At 45.6% G+C, this 20,844-nt stretch overlaps 1 protein-coding gene across 2 annotated transcripts in view; it reads right to left on the bottom strand.

Moving 5' to 3' along the window:
• LETM1 (leucine zipper and EF-hand containing transmembrane protein 1) overlaps positions 1 to 20,844 on the bottom strand; it is an 88,850-nt gene that overhangs the window by 25,590 nt on the left and 42,416 nt on the right. For both annotated transcript variants that reach the window (XM_068276186.1, XM_068276194.1), the window contains exons 4-8: positions 14,169 to 14,312; positions 13,280 to 13,417; positions 6,875 to 7,078; positions 5,622 to 5,741; positions 2,567 to 2,698 (exon numbers count right to left, since the gene is read on the bottom strand). In XM_068276186.1, coding sequence (XP_068132287.1) covers positions 2,567 to 2,698; positions 5,622 to 5,741; positions 6,875 to 7,078; positions 13,280 to 13,417; positions 14,169 to 14,312 — 738 coding nt within the window. The remainder of the gene's footprint in view (positions 1 to 2,566; positions 2,699 to 5,621; positions 5,742 to 6,874; positions 7,079 to 13,279; positions 13,418 to 14,168; positions 14,313 to 20,844) is intronic.

Raw genomic sequence — 20,844 nt, 5'->3', positions numbered from 1 at the left:
ACGGCTGCCATCCATATCTTCTAACCCCATACTGGGGTATGTCGGTTTTGCTGCCACTGTTTCGCTAGTTTTGCTGCCATTCACACTCTTTTTACTATCTTTGACCTACAGTCACCTCTGATGCTACTTGCTCTGTAACTTGCACGTCCCATGGCCACAATAGATAAACCCCTTCCTTTTCTTTTTCCCCCCTCTTCCCCCCCCCCCCCCCCTACTCCTGACACACACCATTCCCTTGGTCTTCCCCTCCCCCTCCTAGGTTTCCCCTAACCCCCACCCCTGTGTGGTTCTCCCCCCCCCTCTCTCTCTACCAAATTCTTTAACCCCCCCACCAACACAGCCCACCAACATAACAATTCTATAATACAAAATACTGTAACTTTGCTGTCAATGTACTATATTATTTTGCACATGTTTGTCACTCAATGATTGAAGTTTTAAATGTAGGATGCATTATAGCAGAAACAATATCCCCTCTGATCTCTGTCATTTGCAGCTGTAACTCCTTTTTCTATTGCCTGAGGAAGCGGGCGCTGACCCGTGAAACGCGTTGCTTTGTTTTATCTGGAGTTCGTTAATAAATAGACTGAATGTACAGTCGTGTTGTGTCTGCTTGGAGGAGGTAAGTCCACCACTGCCTCCTCTAACTACCAAGTTTTGGCTTTTAAGCTCCTTTAAAACCCCTTTTATCCTTTTGGCACCTCTGTTCTCTCTTATATAATATTGTATCCACCCTTGGTGGAGGGTTGCGACCCTTTTCTACTATCTACAGAGAGTGACTTCTTATTCCTGAGTGGGGTCAGGATAATCTCCCCACCTGCCTTTACAGTGGTTGCCTATTGGTGACCCATGTTTGTGAGTAGAACAACCATTACTGTTTGTCATTACCCCCTTTGTCAATACATACTACACTATTGGGGCTCTTGGTGTTCCTCTGTTTATCTCGTTCATAAATACACACGTTTAGTTTTCTGTTTTTTTTTTTTTTTTTTTTTTATGAAACAAAAAAATAAAAATAATGGACTGGAATTTAATACGGAGGAGGAACTAAATCTTTGAAGCGCACCTGAAGTGACAGAGATATGGAGGCTGACATTTATTTCCTTTTAAACAATGCAAATTCATCCTGCTAATCCTCTGCTTCTAATGCCTTGTATACACCATGCAAGTTCCCATCAGATCCATGGGTCGAATCGATCATTTCCGATAAGTCCGATATGATTTTTGATTGTTTATCCAATCCCCTCTGTACAAAAGCAGTCCGAAAAATGATTAGGTTGGAAAAAGGAAATAAGGTTGGACCTGTCAGATATGATTGATTTGACCCATTAATCTGACAGGGAATTGCATGATGTGTACCAGGCATAATACTTTTAGCAATAGACCCTGAACTAGCATATGAAGAGCAGGTTTCTGCTAAAAATCTGACAAGATTAGCTACATGCTTGTTTCAGGTGTGCCATTCTGACACTCCTGCAGCCATAGAGATCAGCAGGACTGCCAGGCAACTGGCATTATTCAAAAGGAAATAGACATGGCAGCCTCCATATCCCGCTCGTTACAGTTGTCCTTTAACCACTTGCTGACCGCGCAACGCCGATGGGCATGGACGCGGCGGCAGCCCCAGGACCGTCCAACGGCATAAGGTCCTTGGGGCGTGGTTTGCAGGAGATCGCACGTGCATCCCTGCTTGGATGGCGGAGCTCAGCTCAGCTCCTTCAGTCTCCCAGCGGCAATTGTGGAGACTGTTAGACAGCGAAAAGACCGTCTAATTACCCTGTACAGGGCTGCGATCTAAGGCAGCGCTGTACTGGGGACAGCCGTGTGACAGGGCTGTCCCCTCCAGAGGCAGGGAAGTGATCGGCTGTCATAGGCTGAAGCCTAAGACAGCCTATCACGCTGATTAGCTGGCGGGGGAGGGAGGGGGTAATAAAAAAATAAGAAAAAAATAGGCAGATTTATTTAAAAAATAATAAAATAAATCTATAAACAAAAAAAAAAACAACAACAACAACTGGGGAGCGATGAGACCCCACCAACAGAGAGCTCTGTTGGTGGGGAGAAAGGGGGGGGGGGGGGAAATCACAAGTGTGCCGAGTTGTGCAGCGCAGCCCTGCAGCGAGGCCTTAAAGCTGCAGTGGCCAAATTTGAGAAAAATTGCCTGGTATTTAGGGGGGGTTTAACACTGCAGTCCTCAAGAGGTTAATAAAACACAAACAGCAAATCTTTAATTATACAAAAAAACTAAAATGGTGTGGATGTTTTCTTGACAAATTGTGCATTAAACTGGCAATTCATTTTTTTTTTTGTAATGTTCCTGTGCCAGGGCGATATTTTGCAAATCATTTTGCTACTTGGAACTATGTAACTTGCACACCAGTGAGGAGACTGAAAATATACAGCAAAATGTCACAAGGTTCCTGTGTGTGTCAAATACAAATCTACACACCATTCATCTTCTCACACCCCTGAAATCAGAACATTCTCTATGTGACTGGACTGACAGCAGCTCCATATGCACACTGACTGTACATCTGCTGACATGAAAGGCTGATGGAGTACATACCATGCTTTCCGGTAAAGTCTGCAGCGTGGATTTCAGCTGATCAGCTGGAGAGAGAGTTTCAGGGAGATACAAAGCTCGGGACAATAGCAGCAACGATGTGGGGATTTCCTGGTTCAGGTGCAGATCCAACCACTGAAACAGCAAAAGGAAAGAATAAGGAATTACTACAGTTTAAAGACCTAAAAATACGTTTTACCGAGCAAAAGATAAAAAAAAAAGGAACATGCTAGAAGCAAAATCTATTATGCGGTTTAGGCCCCTTGATCTAAGTAAAAATAAAAGTGGCCACTAGAGCTGAATACTCCCCTCACGAGGCATGAAGATAGATTCCAGCAACGCCCCCGGCGGTTGTCAGAAAAATCGCGTAGTGGGTTCGGACTTAATAAAATTTACCGCACAATCGTTTATGAACAATCTGGAACAATCTGAAAAGAAGATCGTTTGGGGCCACTAATTGACAAAAATCTCCTAACCAATCTGGTCAGATTAACCACTTAACAACCGCCTAACGCCGATAGTGGTATAGCATGGAAATGCCCGAGCGGCCTTTCCATGCCGGTTCACGGAGACTGCCTCCGTGAACAGTGTGCGAGCCGCCGATCGCGGCTCACACGCATAATGTAAACAGGCGGGGAAGGAATCCCCGCTGTTTACATCACATGGTGCTGCTGCCGTGACGTAGATCGGCGATCCCCGGCCTCTGATTGGCCGGGAATCGCCGGCATCTGATAGGCAGAAGCCTATCCTATCAGGCGCAGGACGGATATCCGTCCTGCGCTGCTCAGAGGTAAAGGGAGAGGGAGGGAAAGCAGGGGAGCCCGGAAAACGCTGCGGAGGGGGGCTTTGAGGAGCCCCCCCGCAAATCAGTAGTAGCCGGCGGCGATCAGACCCCCCCTGCAGGACATCGCCCTAGTGGGGAAAAAAGGGGGGGGGGGGGGAAGTCTGATCGCCCTGCCACATTCCTGATCGGTGCTGCAGGCTGTAGAGCCCACGCAGCACCGATCAGTACAAAATCCCCTGGTCCTTAAGTGGTTAATGGGATCGATCTGAAAATTTGATAAATTTCATGAGACTAATTGGTTAGGAGATTTTTTCCAATAGTGGTCCCAAACGATCATTTCTGATCGTTCATATGAAGAATCGTTTGGCAAATTGTATCGTTAGTGCCCACCTTTATGCTTATAAATATTTTCTTTACAATTACAGGAACCCTCTTCTTCATACCGCTGCTGGGTTTGCCCTTATCTATTGAATTCGCAAATTTTGTGGTTCACCTGCATCGCCACCTGCTGGAAACTGGCAGGTCATCCGCTCAGAAAAAAAACCCAAATCCTACTAATATTATAAATGGGAAAGGCAAATGCATTGTGGGACTTGTAGTTCCTTAACAGCTGGAGAGCCAAATTTGCAGATTACTGGCCATGACACCAGGAAGGGTGGGGCCTCCACAATTTTGCTGGATGATACAGGTAGCTGATGTTACACCCATGGAGACCGCTATGTCACCAGTGTGCTGCTGCTCTTCAAAGTTCAGCAGATCATCAGATGGAGCTATAACGCATCTGTGTTTGCTAAGAGGGCAACAGGGAAGGACATGCGGTCAGGAAGCTGGTTGTGTCACCTGCCTGGGCTATCTACAGCAATCAGAATCTCGGGACCTGCTTGACAGATCTGCAAGTCATTAGGCAGGTAATACATTTCCCATATGCTTGATTTCAACTGTTTATCCACCTGTCTGTTCTGAGTATGTCATGGCTGCTTTCCATGTGAATAACCAACACTGTTTACCTTAATGAAACGCCTGGGAATTGTATCTAAACGTATTATTTCAGCTGAATATAATTTTACCTTCTTAAAACAAAAGGTATTGGGAGAGTATCTGGTTCACACTGATGGGGTGGGGGGGTCCTCCTATCGGGTGTTGGGTTAGGGAGGGGGAAGGAGAAACGTTTGTTTTTCTTTGCAGTGTTCTGATATGCCTGGTACACACCATGCAATTTCCCATCAGACAGGTCGAATCGATATCGTTTTCCTAATCGATTTTCCGATCACTGCAATACAAAATGATTCCGAAAATCGATCGGAAATCAGATTGGACTTGTTGGAAATAATCGATTTGACCCATCTATCTGATGGGAAATTGCATGGTGTGTACCAGGTATTATAGGCAGGCCCAGATTTACGTCACAGGAGCCTATAGGCACAGATATCCTTGGTTCCTTACGCTTCCCCTTCCATGAACCTACAACCCCCCCCCCACCAAACTGCACCGCATGTGTTCTGCCTGGCCCAGCTGTCGCTTCCCCCATACTTCCCTTGCCTATCATAGGTAGCTACAGGTGTCCATTAGTATTAGGTAGCCAGAGGTACAATCAGTATTAAGTTGCCCCTGACTGAAAGGAGATCTGGTCAGAGGAATGCAGAGAGCTGGGTGAGTAACCTCTTATTTACTCACTGATCAGGACTCTGCATATGGAAGGAGGGAGGAACTCAAGGAGCAGAGTGAGCCGCCTTTCTATCAGGCACCTTTAGGCACGTGCCTACAGTGCCTTATGGTAAATCCGGCCCTGAATTTATAGGTACAGTTGCCACCTTATCTGATGTACTAGCTTTGAAATGTCTATGTCTACACCATCCTCTGGATCAACAGGGATTTGTGAGGTAGCAGGCTGATGTTGTACTTTATTTTCTGGTTGAACTCGATGGACGTATGTCTTTTTTCAACCCAAATAACTATGTAGCTATGTACTTTTGGACAATGAAAACAGAATTCAAAAAGAACATTTAAAAAAAAAACAGGAGGAGGAAACCGATGCAGACACAGGGAGAACATACAAACTATGCCTATAGTGCCCTAGCTGGAATTCAAACCAGGGACCCAGTGCTGCAAGGGGAGAGCGCTAATCACTACCATGGTGCATCACTCCCAAATGAAGTGATAGCTACAAGGAATAGATATGTGCTGGTAAATATTTTATCACTCCTTACTACCAGATGTCCCATCATCCCTGCCGTCAGCAAGTGTCACGTGACTCTCAGAAAAACCATATCAGACCTGCTTCAGTTGTTCTCGTAACCGTTCCTCTGTGACGCCGAGCGCTCTCATTCCTCTGGCACGACATGCTGCCTGTAGTTCTTTTACATTCAGTGTGTCCACTCCCTCCTCTGCAATCAGCTGTTGTACACAGAAAGTAGACAGGCTTTAGGTTAAAGTCCTTGGGCCTCAAGAGCAAAAGCTGAAATTACAACTAAATGTTTAAAGCAAACCTGAAGCGAAAAAAAATCCAAAACCTTCTGATATAATGAATTGTATGTGTAGTACGGATAATGAATAGAACATTAGTAGCAAAGAAAAGAGTCTCGGTATATATATATTTTTTTATATAACATTGCATCAAACTGTCACAGTTGCCGTTTTAAAACCACACTATTTTAAGCTATAAAACAGAGCAGAGCTAATGACCCTTTGAACTTTACAGCAGTAAAACCTTGTCTAAACTTGTGTCTCACTGTTTCTTGGCTGTTTAAAGAGGATCTGTATTGAAGAAATGTTGTATAAATAAACATATCAGCCTGTTCGGGGAAATCTCCTAGCCCCCTCTGTGACATTTTCACCATTCTTCGCCGCAATATTCAGATGTTGTGTGCAAATTTAGAAAAAGTTTTACCTTCTGCCTCTGCGGCTCTGTGCCACTGAAGCGTGACAAGAATCCTCAGACTCCTTTATAAACACAGCTGTTTCTTCTGAGCCAGGAGTCTGGGCTCTGCACTTGTGTCTGGGTAACAAATTGTCAGTGTGTAACAGGCAGCTCCCTTCTCCCACAGCCTCACAGACACAGCTGAGACTGAGAGCAGGGACCTGTCTGTGAGTGATAAATAAAGCACACAGTCGTGAGCCTGGAGGGTGTGTGCATAACTTGTCCCCATCACAGCAGAGGCAGCTCCTTCCTCTCTGGGTCAACAAAGCTTGACAAAGAAAAGAAGATAGGATATATTAGAGGGACAGAGCAACTAGAAAAGGCTGCAGTAAGCCAGAGCACATAAGAACAGGTATAGGAACTTGTAGCATAGGAGAAATAAGGCTGAAAATTTTGTTACAGAGTCTCTAAGTGCTTCAGAAAACAGGACTGTATCGGACCCAAGTTGAGTCTATTCGTTTTTTTTACTCTTCCTGTAATGGAAAATCATATGAGACTATTATTTGCTACCAATGTTCTTTTTCTTAGCTGTACTACACATAAAAATTATCTCACTATTTAATATGTTTGTTAATGCGAACATGAAGCGAACATAAACTTAACAACGTACTTTGTCATCAGCTTTAACGGATCGCAGCTTCATAGTTAGTTGGAACCTCAGGAAGTTATTTGTCCCGATGGACTGCAGTTCCAGGAGTTTACACAGAGCTACAAGGTGTGGCCTGGACATGTTGTCGAGGGTCAGCTCATCCTCAAATAGCTTGGAGAACCTTAAAATCTCCTCATTACTTGGCCTTTCTCCAGTGCTGCGGATCTGGAGGGTAAAAAAATAATCAGCGAAGGTTTACTGCCAAATGACAATGCACCAGATAAAGGCAATACATAATGCACCCTATAGAGACATAACATGATGTACCAGATAAAGGCAATACATAATGCACCCTATAGAGACAGAATTACATAATGCACTAGATGTCACTATGGACGGTATATGTTGCCTTTCCTCTAAACACCCTTTACCCCCTAATGTAATTCCCGACCCAGGTTTGGGGTGAAACACAAAAACACGCTGCTAGCGGTAATCCCAAGCCTGGGTCGGAGCTTCCTGACCAGTTCATAGTTTGGCCTGTTTTGATGATACAATCTTACCACATATATGTAATATGACGGACCACCAAAAGTACATTCACTCAGTTTACCCTTGGTTAGATTGTATTGGTAGGAAGGAACTTTACAGATCCATGTTGGAGCCAGTAATCTGCCCTGTGGGATACATGGCAAATACAGTCCAGCAGGTGCAATGCACAGAAGAGCACTGGGTGTCATTGGAACAGGAAGTGAATGAAAATCTTCCACTGATGACAGGAAGTATCCAAACCCAAACCATTCTGCTTCCCAAAAACAATCTTTTAAAATGCTCAGGCGTAGGACTGCTGTGGTCTCGGACCTGGAAGTTAACTCAGCTACGAGACATAGCTCCAACTGTCCTTCACACTCTGGGTGTCTGGAGAGAGATGAGAAAGAAGTATAACTTACAGTCCAAAACCTCAATGCTAACAGAAATCTGTGGGAACCCTGATTTTCCTACAGGGCTCAATCATCAAGCATTTCTAAAATGGACAAATGCAAACTTATGCACTGTAAAGGACATCTTATATAACTATAAAATTACCAACACTCCAACAACTGAAGGACATTAGTCCTAATCAACAGAGCGAATATTTTCGCACATATCAAATATATCACTTTGCCTCGTCTCTCTCCACTCACAGGGGAAACATTACCACTACTGAATTTGAACGCATATGCCTTAATGATCCGACCAGAAAGGGTATCCTATCGCTACTTTATTCAATATTCAACCAGCCATCACAGTCTTTCCGCCATAAATATCAAGCAGACTGGGAATTAGATAAAGGAGAAGAGCTAGACGATACCACATGGCTAGAATGTATGGAAACATTATCTAAAGGAAGCCTATACAGCTCAGGGCTTGAAACCTCAATAAAACTGCTCCATAGGGTCTACATGACACCACAAAAAATTCATAGATTTGACAACACTAAATCCCCTCGGTGTTACCGAGGCTGCCCAGATATAGGCTTCCTTTATCATACATTTTGGACATGTCCAAAAGCATCTAAAATGTGGAGAAAAATTCATGCATTTATACGAAACGACCTAAATATTTCAATAAATTTCGACCCTAAGATATTTTTACTGGGCTATAAACCTTTAGAAATCCCCTATGCTTTCCACAAACTAACACAATACATTGCTTTAGCCGCAAAAATGCATATAGCCCATTTATGGCTTCAACCAGATCTAAGATATAGGCAAGTTTGTGATAGAATTAACTACATTATGCAATGTGAGCAACTGAACGCCAGAATCTCTGACCATTTCGACCACTTCATCAAAGTATGGCAACCATGGCTGGACAAGGCATGCTCTAGAGGAGTATCCAGGTCCATACGAGAGGAGGCCTAAGGATATAACACCTAAAGGAACCCACGCATACCCCTACGATTAAATCATAGACACCGACTCACCTTATATAACTATAGAGAGCATAGCTACCCAACATATACCTCATCCCCTCCTGGGACGGTCTTCACCCGTGTACCGTTAATGAATCTGACAACACTCTTACCCCCCTAACCGGGATAGAGTGTCTTCTCACATAGCTCCTCAGTCTATGACTAACTAGGAGCTATCATCTAGTAAGCCATAATTAAGCTTTTTTTTTTTTTTTTTTACTGTTGATATTTCTATCTTCTCTGCTTTGTATTTTCTACTATTATGTAATATATATATATATATATATATATATATTATGTAAAATTGCTCATAATCTTAAGGCTGAGAGGACAGCGGCGTTAATCGCCTCTTATCTCATCACTCTTACAGGAATCTCTGTAACCTCTGGTTTATCGACCGCGTAACTAAGCTGCCAAGGAACTGGATCTTCCAGAATTACCATTCTCCCATAAAGGTCTTACCGGTTCCACAAACCTCATACAATCACTTTATCTTTTATACTTTTATGCCATTTTACGATTGCTTTTAAACTACATACCAAACAATCTGTATCAAGAAGACCACCTTAGAAAACCACTGCGCGGGCACAGGACGTCTGCGGGGGACCATTAGAAGCCCCGGGTAAGTTAAACTCATTTTTTCCCCCCTACAGTACTCCTTTAAAGAAGAAAAGAACTCTCTAGCTTGTTATGCTGACCTTTGGCTTGAGCTTGGCTCTAAGTAATCATGTAACAGGCATGCAGCCAGCGGAGTCAAAGTAAAGTCAGGACAAACGCAGCTTTGCATTGGATTCATAACGTAATAGAAGCAGAGAATCAACAAAAGAAAAACATAGTAGCTTCCATATCACTCAGGTTTCCACTAAAGCTCAACTAAACCTAAAATTAAAGTAAACATGGATAATTCTAATAGCAATCAAGCTGATAAATTATACAAATGGTGTAAAGAAGCAAAGTTGTGGACAAGGCCTGTTTCATGACCAGATGTGCTTGCCACTGCAGCACAGCTTCCTTCCTCTACTCTCCTGATATGGCCAATAGCTGCGGAGGTCAGGTTTGACCAGGTTATACACTTGGGGTCAATTCATAAAGCATTACCGCATTTGGTAATGCATAAAACAGCTGACTTTACTGAGCACTTAGGAAAATGTCATAAAAGCTGTTACCGCATGAAAAGCTGAAATCCCCGAGCAATGCGGTAAATTACCGACTTGTGCAGTAATTACCTCAACACATGTCAGTAAATGTTAATTCATAAAGATTAGAACAGGCAATAATGGCACGAAGAATACCGCCTGCTTTGAAGTGGTGATAAGAGCGTCTGTGCGGGACTGTGTGACACAAGCAGAAGCAGTGAGATCTCCTCACCAGGCAGTAGTAGCAGAGCGATAGGAACAAACAAAGCTTCCCCGGAATACCTTCGGCTGTGTTTAACCTCTTGGGTTCCTGTTTTTAAGCTGGAGGTGAACCCCTCAATGCCTGTGTAAAGTTTCTTGAAGTTCTTCTAAGCTGTGGCATTTAAAGAGAGTCTGAAGCGAGAATAGATCTCGCTTCAGACCTCATAGCTAGCAGGGGCATGCGTGCCCCTGCTAAAACGCCGCTATAGCGCGGCTTAACGGGGGTCCCTGTCCCCCCAAACCCCCTCCGTGCAGCGAGGGAAGCGCTTCCTGGTTGGGGCAGGGCTAACCGCCGCAGCCCTGCCCCATGCGCGTCTGTCAGACGCGTATCTCCGCCTCTCCCCCGCCCCTCTCAGTCTTCCTTCACTGAGAGGGGCGGGGGAGAGGCGGCGATGCGCGTCTGATAGACGCGCTGGGAGGCAGGGCTGTAGCCGTTAGCCCTGCCTCCAGGAAGAAGATTACCAGCGACCATTTTACGACCAACTTTTGCGGGGGGTGGGTTGGGGGTGAAGGGACCCCCGTTAAGCCACGGGATAGCGGCGTTTTAGCAGGGGCACACGTGCCCCTGCTATATATAAGACCTGAAGCGAGATTTAGTCTCGCTTCAGTGTCTCTTTAAATAGATTGTTAAGAAAGACTAATAGACAGACCGATCCAGAGAAGATTCAGTGCAAGCAGAGGCAGTATTACAAAACATGTACATCTAACCGGAAGTTGGGAAGCCTCTTTTATTGTAATGCTGTCTCTGCATGGAGCACAGCAACTAATGTAACAATTCAGGCAGCTACTCTTCTCATGTTATCAACAGTTTACTTCGGTAAATCATCACACTTCTATTGCAGCTGTGAACATTTTTATGAATTAGCACACAAAAGTCTAAAATACTGAATGCGGTATTTTCCCGACCAGATTTTTTTTTTAACCGCACATCTTTTTATAAATAGACCCCATTGTAGGAAGAACAACGACCTCGATGGTAAGAATTATTTATGCCGGGTACTCACCATGCAATTTATCATCAGATCGAGTGGTCGAGTTGATAATTTCCATCATGTCTGATTTGCTCTATATCGAGAATAGGATCGGTTTTGTGCAGTAACTATCTGAAAATCAATCCTGTTCTCGATCTGGAGCAGATCGGACATGACGGAAATTATCGATTCAACACATAGATCTGAGGGTAAATTGCATGGTGTGTACCATGCATAAGACTCAATTTAACAGCCAGGTGAAAATCTCCCATTACTGTTTCCTGATGTCTGCTCCACAACTACAATCATCACTGTTCACATTTTTTTTAAAGAACAAGTGACACCCATGCTAACCTAGAAATAAAAAAAAAAACACATATATAAGTAGATAAATACTAGTTCTACATACATAATAGATGTATTGCACTGTCCACATTACGATTCCTGTCAATTTTATAAAGGAAAAGCAGAGAATCCTATTCTAGGCAGTTTCCATCTTTGCTCCCTTTGTCGTCCTGACATTTCCTCCCTCACTTTTTTCTCCTATTGCTAATTGTGTATTCGTTACCCGCCCTCCTCCCAGAGTCTGCAGACACTCCCCACTGAGGACTATACTAGAAAATGCACTGTCTTATGTAAAAAGACCCCAAGCATGCAACTGTTTGGCAATGGCACTTAAAGGGCCAGTGCTCCTAAGGTATGTGATAACTCCAAACCATAACAGCAGAAAATGTTTTCAATGCAGGATTAGTATCTTTATCACTTACAGTAATACAATCAGACCAGTTTGTTTAAATTTGATTTTTATGGTGACAATCCAGCTTTAAAACCAGAGATAACTAGAATGTGTGTATTTATACTTACCTGGGTCTTCCTCCAGCCCCATGAGGTGTGTAATCTCTCCCGGGATTCTGTCTGGCCATGCTCTTCTGCACACCGCACCTGGGAGTGTCCGGGAACAGGAGGATACCAGGGGTGCACGCATGGCCGGGCAGCGCAGAAGCAAATGACTGGCCAGATTACCGGAAGACTATTAGTGAAGGGAGCAGCCGGAGAGGATAGCAAGGGAGCCGACTCACCTCGTGGGGGTGGAGGAAGCCCCAGGTAAGCATAAATGCTGCACAATCTCAGTTATACTTTAAATCTGGTAGAGGGATCCCTTCCAGTGGTGAGGTCACGGTTTAATCTAGCTCCGCCTATCATTTTTTACTAACTAGCAGTTAGCAAGCACAGAGAAGGGCTTACCAATTCAGCTATCATGGAACTGAAGCAGTTAATTTTTTCCATCCCAGATTGGGGGATCTCTACTCCTTGGCCAAGATAAAGCAAAGGACTGGGATCTCATAATAGATTACGTTTAAAATACACCTGAAGCAAGAGGGATATGAAGGCTGCCATATTTATTTCCTTGTAAACAATACCAGTTGCCTGGCTGTCCTGTTGATCTGGCATCAGTAGTGTGAGCCACACACCTGAAACACGCCTGTGGCTAATCAAGTAAAAATTTGCTGCTTGTTCATCCTCCAGACCCCTCCAGCCTGATGTTTCCTTGTCATCGTCCTCTGCCTCCTCGTTCTTCAGCAATTGGCCCCAGAAAGTCCTCTGGTCTGTGTCCAACTGTGCATGCGTGGCGCGGCCCCGCTCCCTGCAGCATTCTGCGCCTGCGTTCTCTCCCGGCAATGGGAGCGTGGCAGGGGAGCGCACTGTTGGACAGCTTACCGGGCCCATTTGCGACCAAACCAGGAGGTGACTGAGGAAGACAAAGTGAGAGATCAAGCCGGGAAGGGGCTAGAGGGAGCCGCAGGTATGTATTTTTTCATTTTAAAGCCCCATCTCAGGTACAAGCAGACCATCAGTTGTTGCTAGGTAGACTTCAAGAGACCTATAGCTGTGTTTTCCTGGACTCAGTACAAGCTTGTAGACAGACTCACAGCTGAGTGACTGCTGTCACAAATGCTTGTTAGAACTAGAGGCCAGGGGAAAAAACGACATAATAAACACATCCAAACTTTTAATAGATGTAAAATTACAGACTTGCTTGACAGGCCTGAAATATACAAACGTGATTTTCATGTTAAAGGTGAGAACATACATGACGAATTATTACCTTCTGAAAAAATGAAGAGAATTCAGTGGTCACATCCCCTTTGGCAGCTTTGTTTCTTAGGGCCATCTCCTCAATGGTATCCTGCAAGAATTTGGCCACTTCCAGCTTCACTCTCAGCTCTTTCTTCAACCTCTCCTCCTGGAGGGGCAATAAAACATGAAAGTCATGCCAAAGTTTTATCAACGTTAGAGTACAAACAAATATTCAATACTTATATTATGCCGCTATGGACACTTAGAGCAAAAGTAGCTGTAACATTTCAGTGGAAGGCTGGATGCTTGTGATCCAAAGTCGGGAGATAGGCAAGAGACTAGTACAGTGAACAACTGCCGCCAACTAGGAGAATCCATCCTAGGGGGTTGCGTTGTACCATGAGCAGAGAGTTGCGTTGTACCCGAGATGGTACACTGTGCCTTATTTATACTTACCAGGTGCTTACTCCAGCCCCATGAGGTCTGTGGCCTCCCTCGCTGTCCTTTCCGGTCCTTCTGTTCAGTAGACATCCTCGCTGGTAATCCGGTCAGTCATTGGCCTCTGTGCATGCGCGGCTCGGCTCAGTGCACCCCTGTTCCTGGGAGCGTTCTGTGCCTGCAAAATACTACTGAACAGGCTCGGAAGGTACCCAGGCACAGGACCACAACAGGGAGTGTGCGTACGGTTGAGCTGCGCATGCATGCATGGCAGGAATATTGACAAGTATATCTAGTGAACCGAAGGGCTGGAGAGGACGGCGAGGGAGGTCATGGACCTCGTGGAGCTGGAGGAAGCCCCAGGTACGTATAAATAAATGCATTGGGGCCATCTCAGGTTCCCTTTAACACTAAAGAGGGCCCAAATCAAGGCAGTAGCTTTGGTGCCCTGAGGTTGAGTTACACAGATCACTACTCACCTTCTTGGAACTGGTCTCAAATGTGGAAGGCAGCATATCTGGAAACAACTTCAGTGCAACAGGCAGAAGGAACTCCATGAAGGGGACAATAATGAAGACAAGGAAGGGGACCAACCGGAAGAGATCGGCACATATCCTCAGGAACTGGGAGAAAGAACAAGGGAAAGGCAGGATTACACAGAGGTAACACACACAGCCACCAGCACAATGACAGGACAACAGATCCTTCCTTTCTAAAGCATACACAATATACAGAACTGAACAGCAAAACACATTTACCATCACTGGGGGTCTCAAAGGTCATTATAGGACAATTGACCTGAGAGGGAAAGGGATGTTGCCATATGTATTGCTTTTTAAACAATGCAGATTGCCTGGCTGTTCTGCTGATCCTCTGCCTCTAGTCATTTTAGGCATAGACCCTGAACAAACATGCAGATCTGATGTTTGACTACATTTGCTGCATGCTTGATTCAAGTGTGTGATTCAGACACTACTGATGCATGAAAGATCAGCAGGGCTGCCAGGCAACTGGTACTGTTTATAATATGGCAGCTCCATATCCCTCCTCGATCAGTTGCCCTTTAATGTTCCACCTTTTGGAACATTACCCCTAGGGTTATACCCACCTGACAGTAGATAGGTACTTGAAGACTTTGATGGGGGAATGGAGAGGAGCAGGGTAAAATAAGGTGTGGTAAGGGGTTAGAATCTTTTGGATTTTTGTTGCCGTTTTGTGGCACTATGAGAATTTCTATTACTTCCTGTCCAAACAGGAAGTGGACAAAATCTTTTTCAAGATTGGCAGAAATGGCAAAATACATTTTTCAATTTTTCTTCAAAAGTAATTTTTATTGCTATCCCTCATTTGCTGTCCCCAGGAGTAACCACGTTTCTAGTGAATTCCCACAAGCCATTGCGGGCCGTGCATGAGTGCAGACATTCTGCTTTGTGAATTGGTGAGGACCCCAATACATCCACATTGTGAATCAACCTCCCTGGGTTTAGTCAGCATAATGAATGGCTTAGCTACACTATGGCAACAGATCTACACACAGCAGAACACAACTCACCCCCCACTAATAATAATGATCATACTAGTCCCAGCATGAGACTGTAAAGCGGGAAAAGAGCCATGAAATCAGGACTCGCCCTCCCACTAACCACTCTATAAAGCCTAGAAATAAACCCTTCCCAGAGACCTACATAACAAACAGGCTCCCTGTAACAATCCACTGCAAAGCATGGGAGGCCATTCACAGTATTCATTTACAGACTACTTCCAGTGATAAAGACAGAGCCGGTCATGCAAGGCTCTGTCTTAAATTGCCATTCATACAGTGTTTACTAGCTACATGTTCACTTGCACTGGCACAATACCTCTACCCAGGGGAGCTTCCTGAGAAGCCTCAGTAACAGGGTCACATCTGCATGTAAATGCATGGAAAACAGCCAGAAGCTCCTCCTACAATATTGTGTGCAAATATAGTCACTACATCAATATACATTGCAGGAGTCATCAGGGCTGTGGAGTCGCAGTCGTGGTTTCATAACCTGAGGAGTCGGATGAGTTATGTGCAGACTCCACAGCCCTGGGAGTCATGCAGCAAGGTAACAACAGGTGACATTGCTACAGTATAACAGGGATCATTGTGATTCAGTCATTACTAGTTGGTTGACATGTACTATCCAGCGGTGGCTGGATAGTGTAATGGTTAAGGGCTCTGCCAGTTCAGTAAGCCAGCACCTATTCAGTAGGAGACCTTGGGCACGTCTCCCTAACACTGCTATTGCCTATAGAGCGCGTCCTAGTGGCTGCTGCTCTGGTGCTTTGAGTCCGCCCAGGAGAAAAGCGCGATATGAATGTTCTGTGTGTTTGTTGTTGTTAAAGTGGACCTGAACTCTTGCATAGGACAGAAGGAAACATATAGAAATGCTCCCTGTATGTATTTAGAGAGTTTAGCCTGTCTAATTCCACCTCATCTGTGACTAAGCACAAGTTGTAAACTGATCCCTCAGCTGTGTCAGCTGCCTGCCATGGCAGAAAGCTAATTGGTAGTCACAAGATTTAACAATATGTCTGCTTCCATAAAAGCAGGAAGTAGACACTGCAAGATTTGTATCAGCTGTAACAGAGGTTTTTCTTTAAAGGTTATTATGCAGTTGCCTATCTTATTGAGCAGAGAGGAAGTTCTGAATTCAGGAGGAGGAGGAGGAATGGAGGTGTCCGTATTGGCAGGGAACAACAGAGCAGTCCCCATAGGTAAGCAAATACATGCATCACCCCCCACACAGTTCACAAACTTCACAAGTTTTTTTCCTAAATAGTGCTCAGTTCCTTTAGGTGGACCTGAGCTCTTGCAGAGGACAAAAGGAAAACAGAGAAATGCACCCAGTATGTAGAGAGTCTAGCCTGTCTAATTTCCCCTCAATGTGTCTAATCACAATTTGTAATTTGATCTCTCCCCTGTGTCACGTGACTGCCACGGCAGATAAGACAGATAAACTCATATGAAAGCACAGGCTGTTAAAGTATAACTGTCGGGCATAAAATAAAAAAAAATCAATTCTTTATTTTTATCTGGTAAGCAAGTAATAAGGATGCTAAGACAATCCAAAAGTTAAAATCACTCTTACTATTCTTGTTGATAAATGATCATTCCCCAGTTTTAATTTGGTACACAAAAAGAAAGTTCCTGGACATGCTGGGCTGTCCTTGTTTGCTTCTTTACTTACCCTTCGACTTAAAAAAAATTTTTACGCATTGAACCACCGACGTAAAAATGTATGTGTTAATGTTCTTGCACCAGCGGGAATGCGTAAAAATGTACGCAATGTGGCCCGCCGACCACGAGGTCGGCAAAAACAAAACTAGCTGGCGGCAGGGGACTGGAGCAGCAGTGAGCGACTACGAGGGCACAGGATGGCTGCATTGGGCTGGTAGAAGCCCAAGGTAAGTGAAACTTCTTTTTTTTTGCCTGATAATTCCTTTAAAGCAGTCTGATTGGCTGAAGTCTCTATCCCTCCTGTTTCCCCCTCCCACACCTCTGTTCCTCTCTGATTGGCCAATATTTCTCATGTTGAGACAAGGCACTTTCTATAGTGAGGGGCGGGCAAATCAGGCAGAGGAGAGTAAGGTAGGAAAGGACATCAGAATAGGCTTCAAAATAGCCACAGTTAAAATGGGAAACGCGAGAAGGATTTTCTCTTTTTTTACTGTAGAAAAATTACTAGGTACTTATCTGTTAGCCTGGCGCATCCGGCAGGTGGCACTGTTGATGTTAATTCCAATCATAATTACTTCACGTCAACCTGTGAATGTAAACCGCCGGATGTGCCCGGCTTAAACAGATCAAGCCGCCGGCCTGCTTCGTGTCTCGCTCTTCTCCCCCTCTTGCCCTCTCTCCTATAGAACACTGGGGAGGGGACATGCGTGTCCCCCCCAGAGTCGTTCGTCGCGGCATTGCGACGAACGACTCTGGGGGGACACGCATGTCCCCTCCCCAGTGTTCTATAGGAGAGAGGGTAAGAGGGGGAGAAGAGCGAGACACGAAGCAAGCCGGCGGCTTGATCTGTTTAAGCGGGCGCATCCGGCGGTTTACATTCACAGATTGATGTGAAGTAATTATGATTGGAATTAACATCAACAGCGCCACCTGCTGGATGCGCCCGGCTAACGGATAAGTACCAATTACTAAAATCAAAACGTGGACAGTGCAATACATATGTTATGTAAGTAGAGCAAGTATTTATCTACTTATATAGGTGTTTGTTTTCTGAAATAGTATGGCTGACAGCTCCTCTAACAATATATCTGCTTCCATGACTCAGGAAGTAGAAACACTGGAGATTTAACTTAGGATTTGTATCAGCCTTAACAAAGAAATGTTTTTTGTTTAAATGTTATTATGCTGTTGCGTATCTTTTAGAGCAGAGCAGATGTTCTAAGTTCAGGTCCGCTTTAAGACAGGTGTGAACAGTCACGTCAAAAGCAATGGAGTGCCTACCCACATAGGGAGAACAGTGAAGCTGATGAACAGGTAGCTGCAGGACTCTTGTGACATAACGTGGTAAATCTGCTATAGTGAGCTATTCAGAGGTGCCCTTATGTCTGACCCTGGTGCAATGCTTTAATGCAGAGACATGATGTTCAGTGGTGCATTAACATGTCTAGCCCTCTAACCAGACATGGTGACGTATCAAACATAATGCATGCGCTGAAGGTCTTCCAGAATAGCACTTCACAATCCCACAGCAGACAGTTGGTATCGCATTACGTACTGGCAGTGAGCTGCAAATACTCCTCAAAGCAATTAGTGAACAGACAGCCCAGGCAGGTGGTAGATCATAAAGCAATGCTGCAACACGCACAGCTAAATGAAGGCATTTCACTGACTGTAGCATCTTGTTCTTATTACATAATACACTATAACTCATGGTCACATCCTGCACCTTATCCAAAGAAACCCTTAAAACAGGTAATGGCAAGTCCTCAACTACTCTAACAACTCCCACAAACATAGCAACTTTGCACACAGACCACAGAAAGAATTTCTAAACAACTTGTTTCTCTGAAGCAACCTGGACAAATCCCAGGAGCCCTATAGGTTGGAAGCCTGGGCTGGGTCGGCTTCTAGGAGCTGCATAGTAACTGAAGCTCGAGCAACTAGGAGGAGAACTGGATGGAGACTTGCTTGGCTGCAATCGGCGGTTTAGTCACATTTCAATACACGGTATATCTTATCCATTCAGCACTGTTTTAACCACTTCCCGACCGCCCACTACACAGGGGCGGCGGGGAAGTGGAGCCCTTCAGGACGGCCTCACCCACAGAGGCGGCGGTCCATTTAAGGGCATGGGCGGAGCGATCGCGTCATCCGTGACGCGATCCTCCGCCGGCGCCTGTCACCGCTCGCTCGCCGCAACATCCCGCCGGCTATACGGAAGCGCCGGCGGGATGTTAACCCCGCGATCGCCGCATACAAAGTGTATAATACACTTTGCAATGTCTACAAAGTGTATTATACAGGCTGCCTCCTGCCCTGGTGGTCCCAGTGTCCGAGGGACCACCAGGGCAGGCTGCAGCCACCCTAGTCTGCACCCAAGCACACTGATTTCTCCCCCCCCTGCCCCAGATCGCCCACAGCACCCATCAGACCCCCCCCCTGCCCACCCCCCAGACCCCTGTTTGCACCCAATCACCCCCCTAATCACCCATCAATCACTCCCTGTCACTATCTGTCAACGCTATTTTTTTTTTATCCCCCCCCCTGCTCCCTGCCCCCTCCTGATCACCCCCCACCCCTCAGATTCTCCCCAGACCCCCCCCCCAGACCACCCCCCCCCCCTGTTTACTGTATGCATCTATCCCCCTGATCACCTGTCAATCACCTGTCAATCACCCGTCAATCACCCATCAATCACCCGTCAATCACCCCCTGTCACTGCCACCCATCAATCAGCCCCTAACCTGCCCCTTGCGGGCAATCTGATCACCCCCCCACACCAATAGATCGCCCACAGATCCGACATCAGATCACCTCCCAAATCCATTGTTTACATCTATTCTCTCCTCTAAACACCCACTAATTACCCATCAATCACCCCCTATCACCACCTGTCACTTTTACCTATCAGATCAGACCCTAATCTGCCCCTTGCGGGCACCCAATCACCCGCCCACACGCTCAGATTGCCCTCTGACCCCCCCCTTATCAATTCACCAGTGCATTAATTACATCTGTTCTTCCCTGTAATAACCCACTGATCACCTGTCAATCACCTGCCAATCACCTATCACCCATCAATCACCCCCTGTCACTGCCACCCATCAATCAGCCCCTAACCTGCCCCTTGCGGGCAATCTGATCACCCACCCACACCATTAGATCGCCCGCAAACCCGCCGTCAGATTACCTCCCAAATGTATCGTTTACATCTGTTATCTTCTCTAAACACCCACTAATTACCCATCAATCACCCATCAATCACCCCCTATCACCACCTGTCACTGTTACCTATCAGATCAGACCCTAATCTGCCCCTTGCGGGCACCCAATCACCCGCCCACACGCTCAGATTGCCCTCAGACCCCCCCCCCCCCTTATCAATTCGCCAGTGCATTAATTACATCTGTCCTTCCCTGTAATAACCCACTGATCACCTGTCAATCACCTGCCAATCACCTATCACCCATCAATCACCCCCTGTCACTGCCACCCATCAATCAGCCCCTAACCTGCCCCTTGCGGGCAATCTGATCACCCACCCACACCATTAGATCGCCCGCAAACCCGCCGTCAGATTACCTCCCAAATGTATCGTTTACATCTGTTATCTTCTCTAAACACCCACTAATTACCCATCAATCACCCATCAATCACCCCCTATCACCACCTGTCACTGTTACCTATCAGATCAGACCCTAATCTGCCCCTTGCGGGCACCCAATCACCCGCCCACACGCTCAGATTGCCCTCAGACCCCCCCCCCCCCCCCCTATCAATTCGCCAGTGCATTAATTACATCTGTCCTTCCCTGTAATAACCCACTGATCACCTGTCAATCACCTGCCAATCACCTATCACCCATCAATCACCCCCTGTCACCCCCTGTCACTGCCACCCATCAATCAGCCCCTAACCTGCCCCTTGCGGGCAATCTGATCACCCACCCA

The sequence above is a fragment of the Hyperolius riggenbachi genome, chromosome 1, assembly GCF_040937935.1.
Source record: "Hyperolius riggenbachi isolate aHypRig1 chromosome 1, aHypRig1.pri, whole genome shotgun sequence".
Taxonomy (NCBI): Eukaryota; Metazoa; Chordata; class Amphibia; order Anura; family Hyperoliidae; genus Hyperolius; species Hyperolius riggenbachi.
Note: the sequence above shows the minus strand (reverse complement) of the source record. Positions and strands in the feature narration are given on the sequence as shown.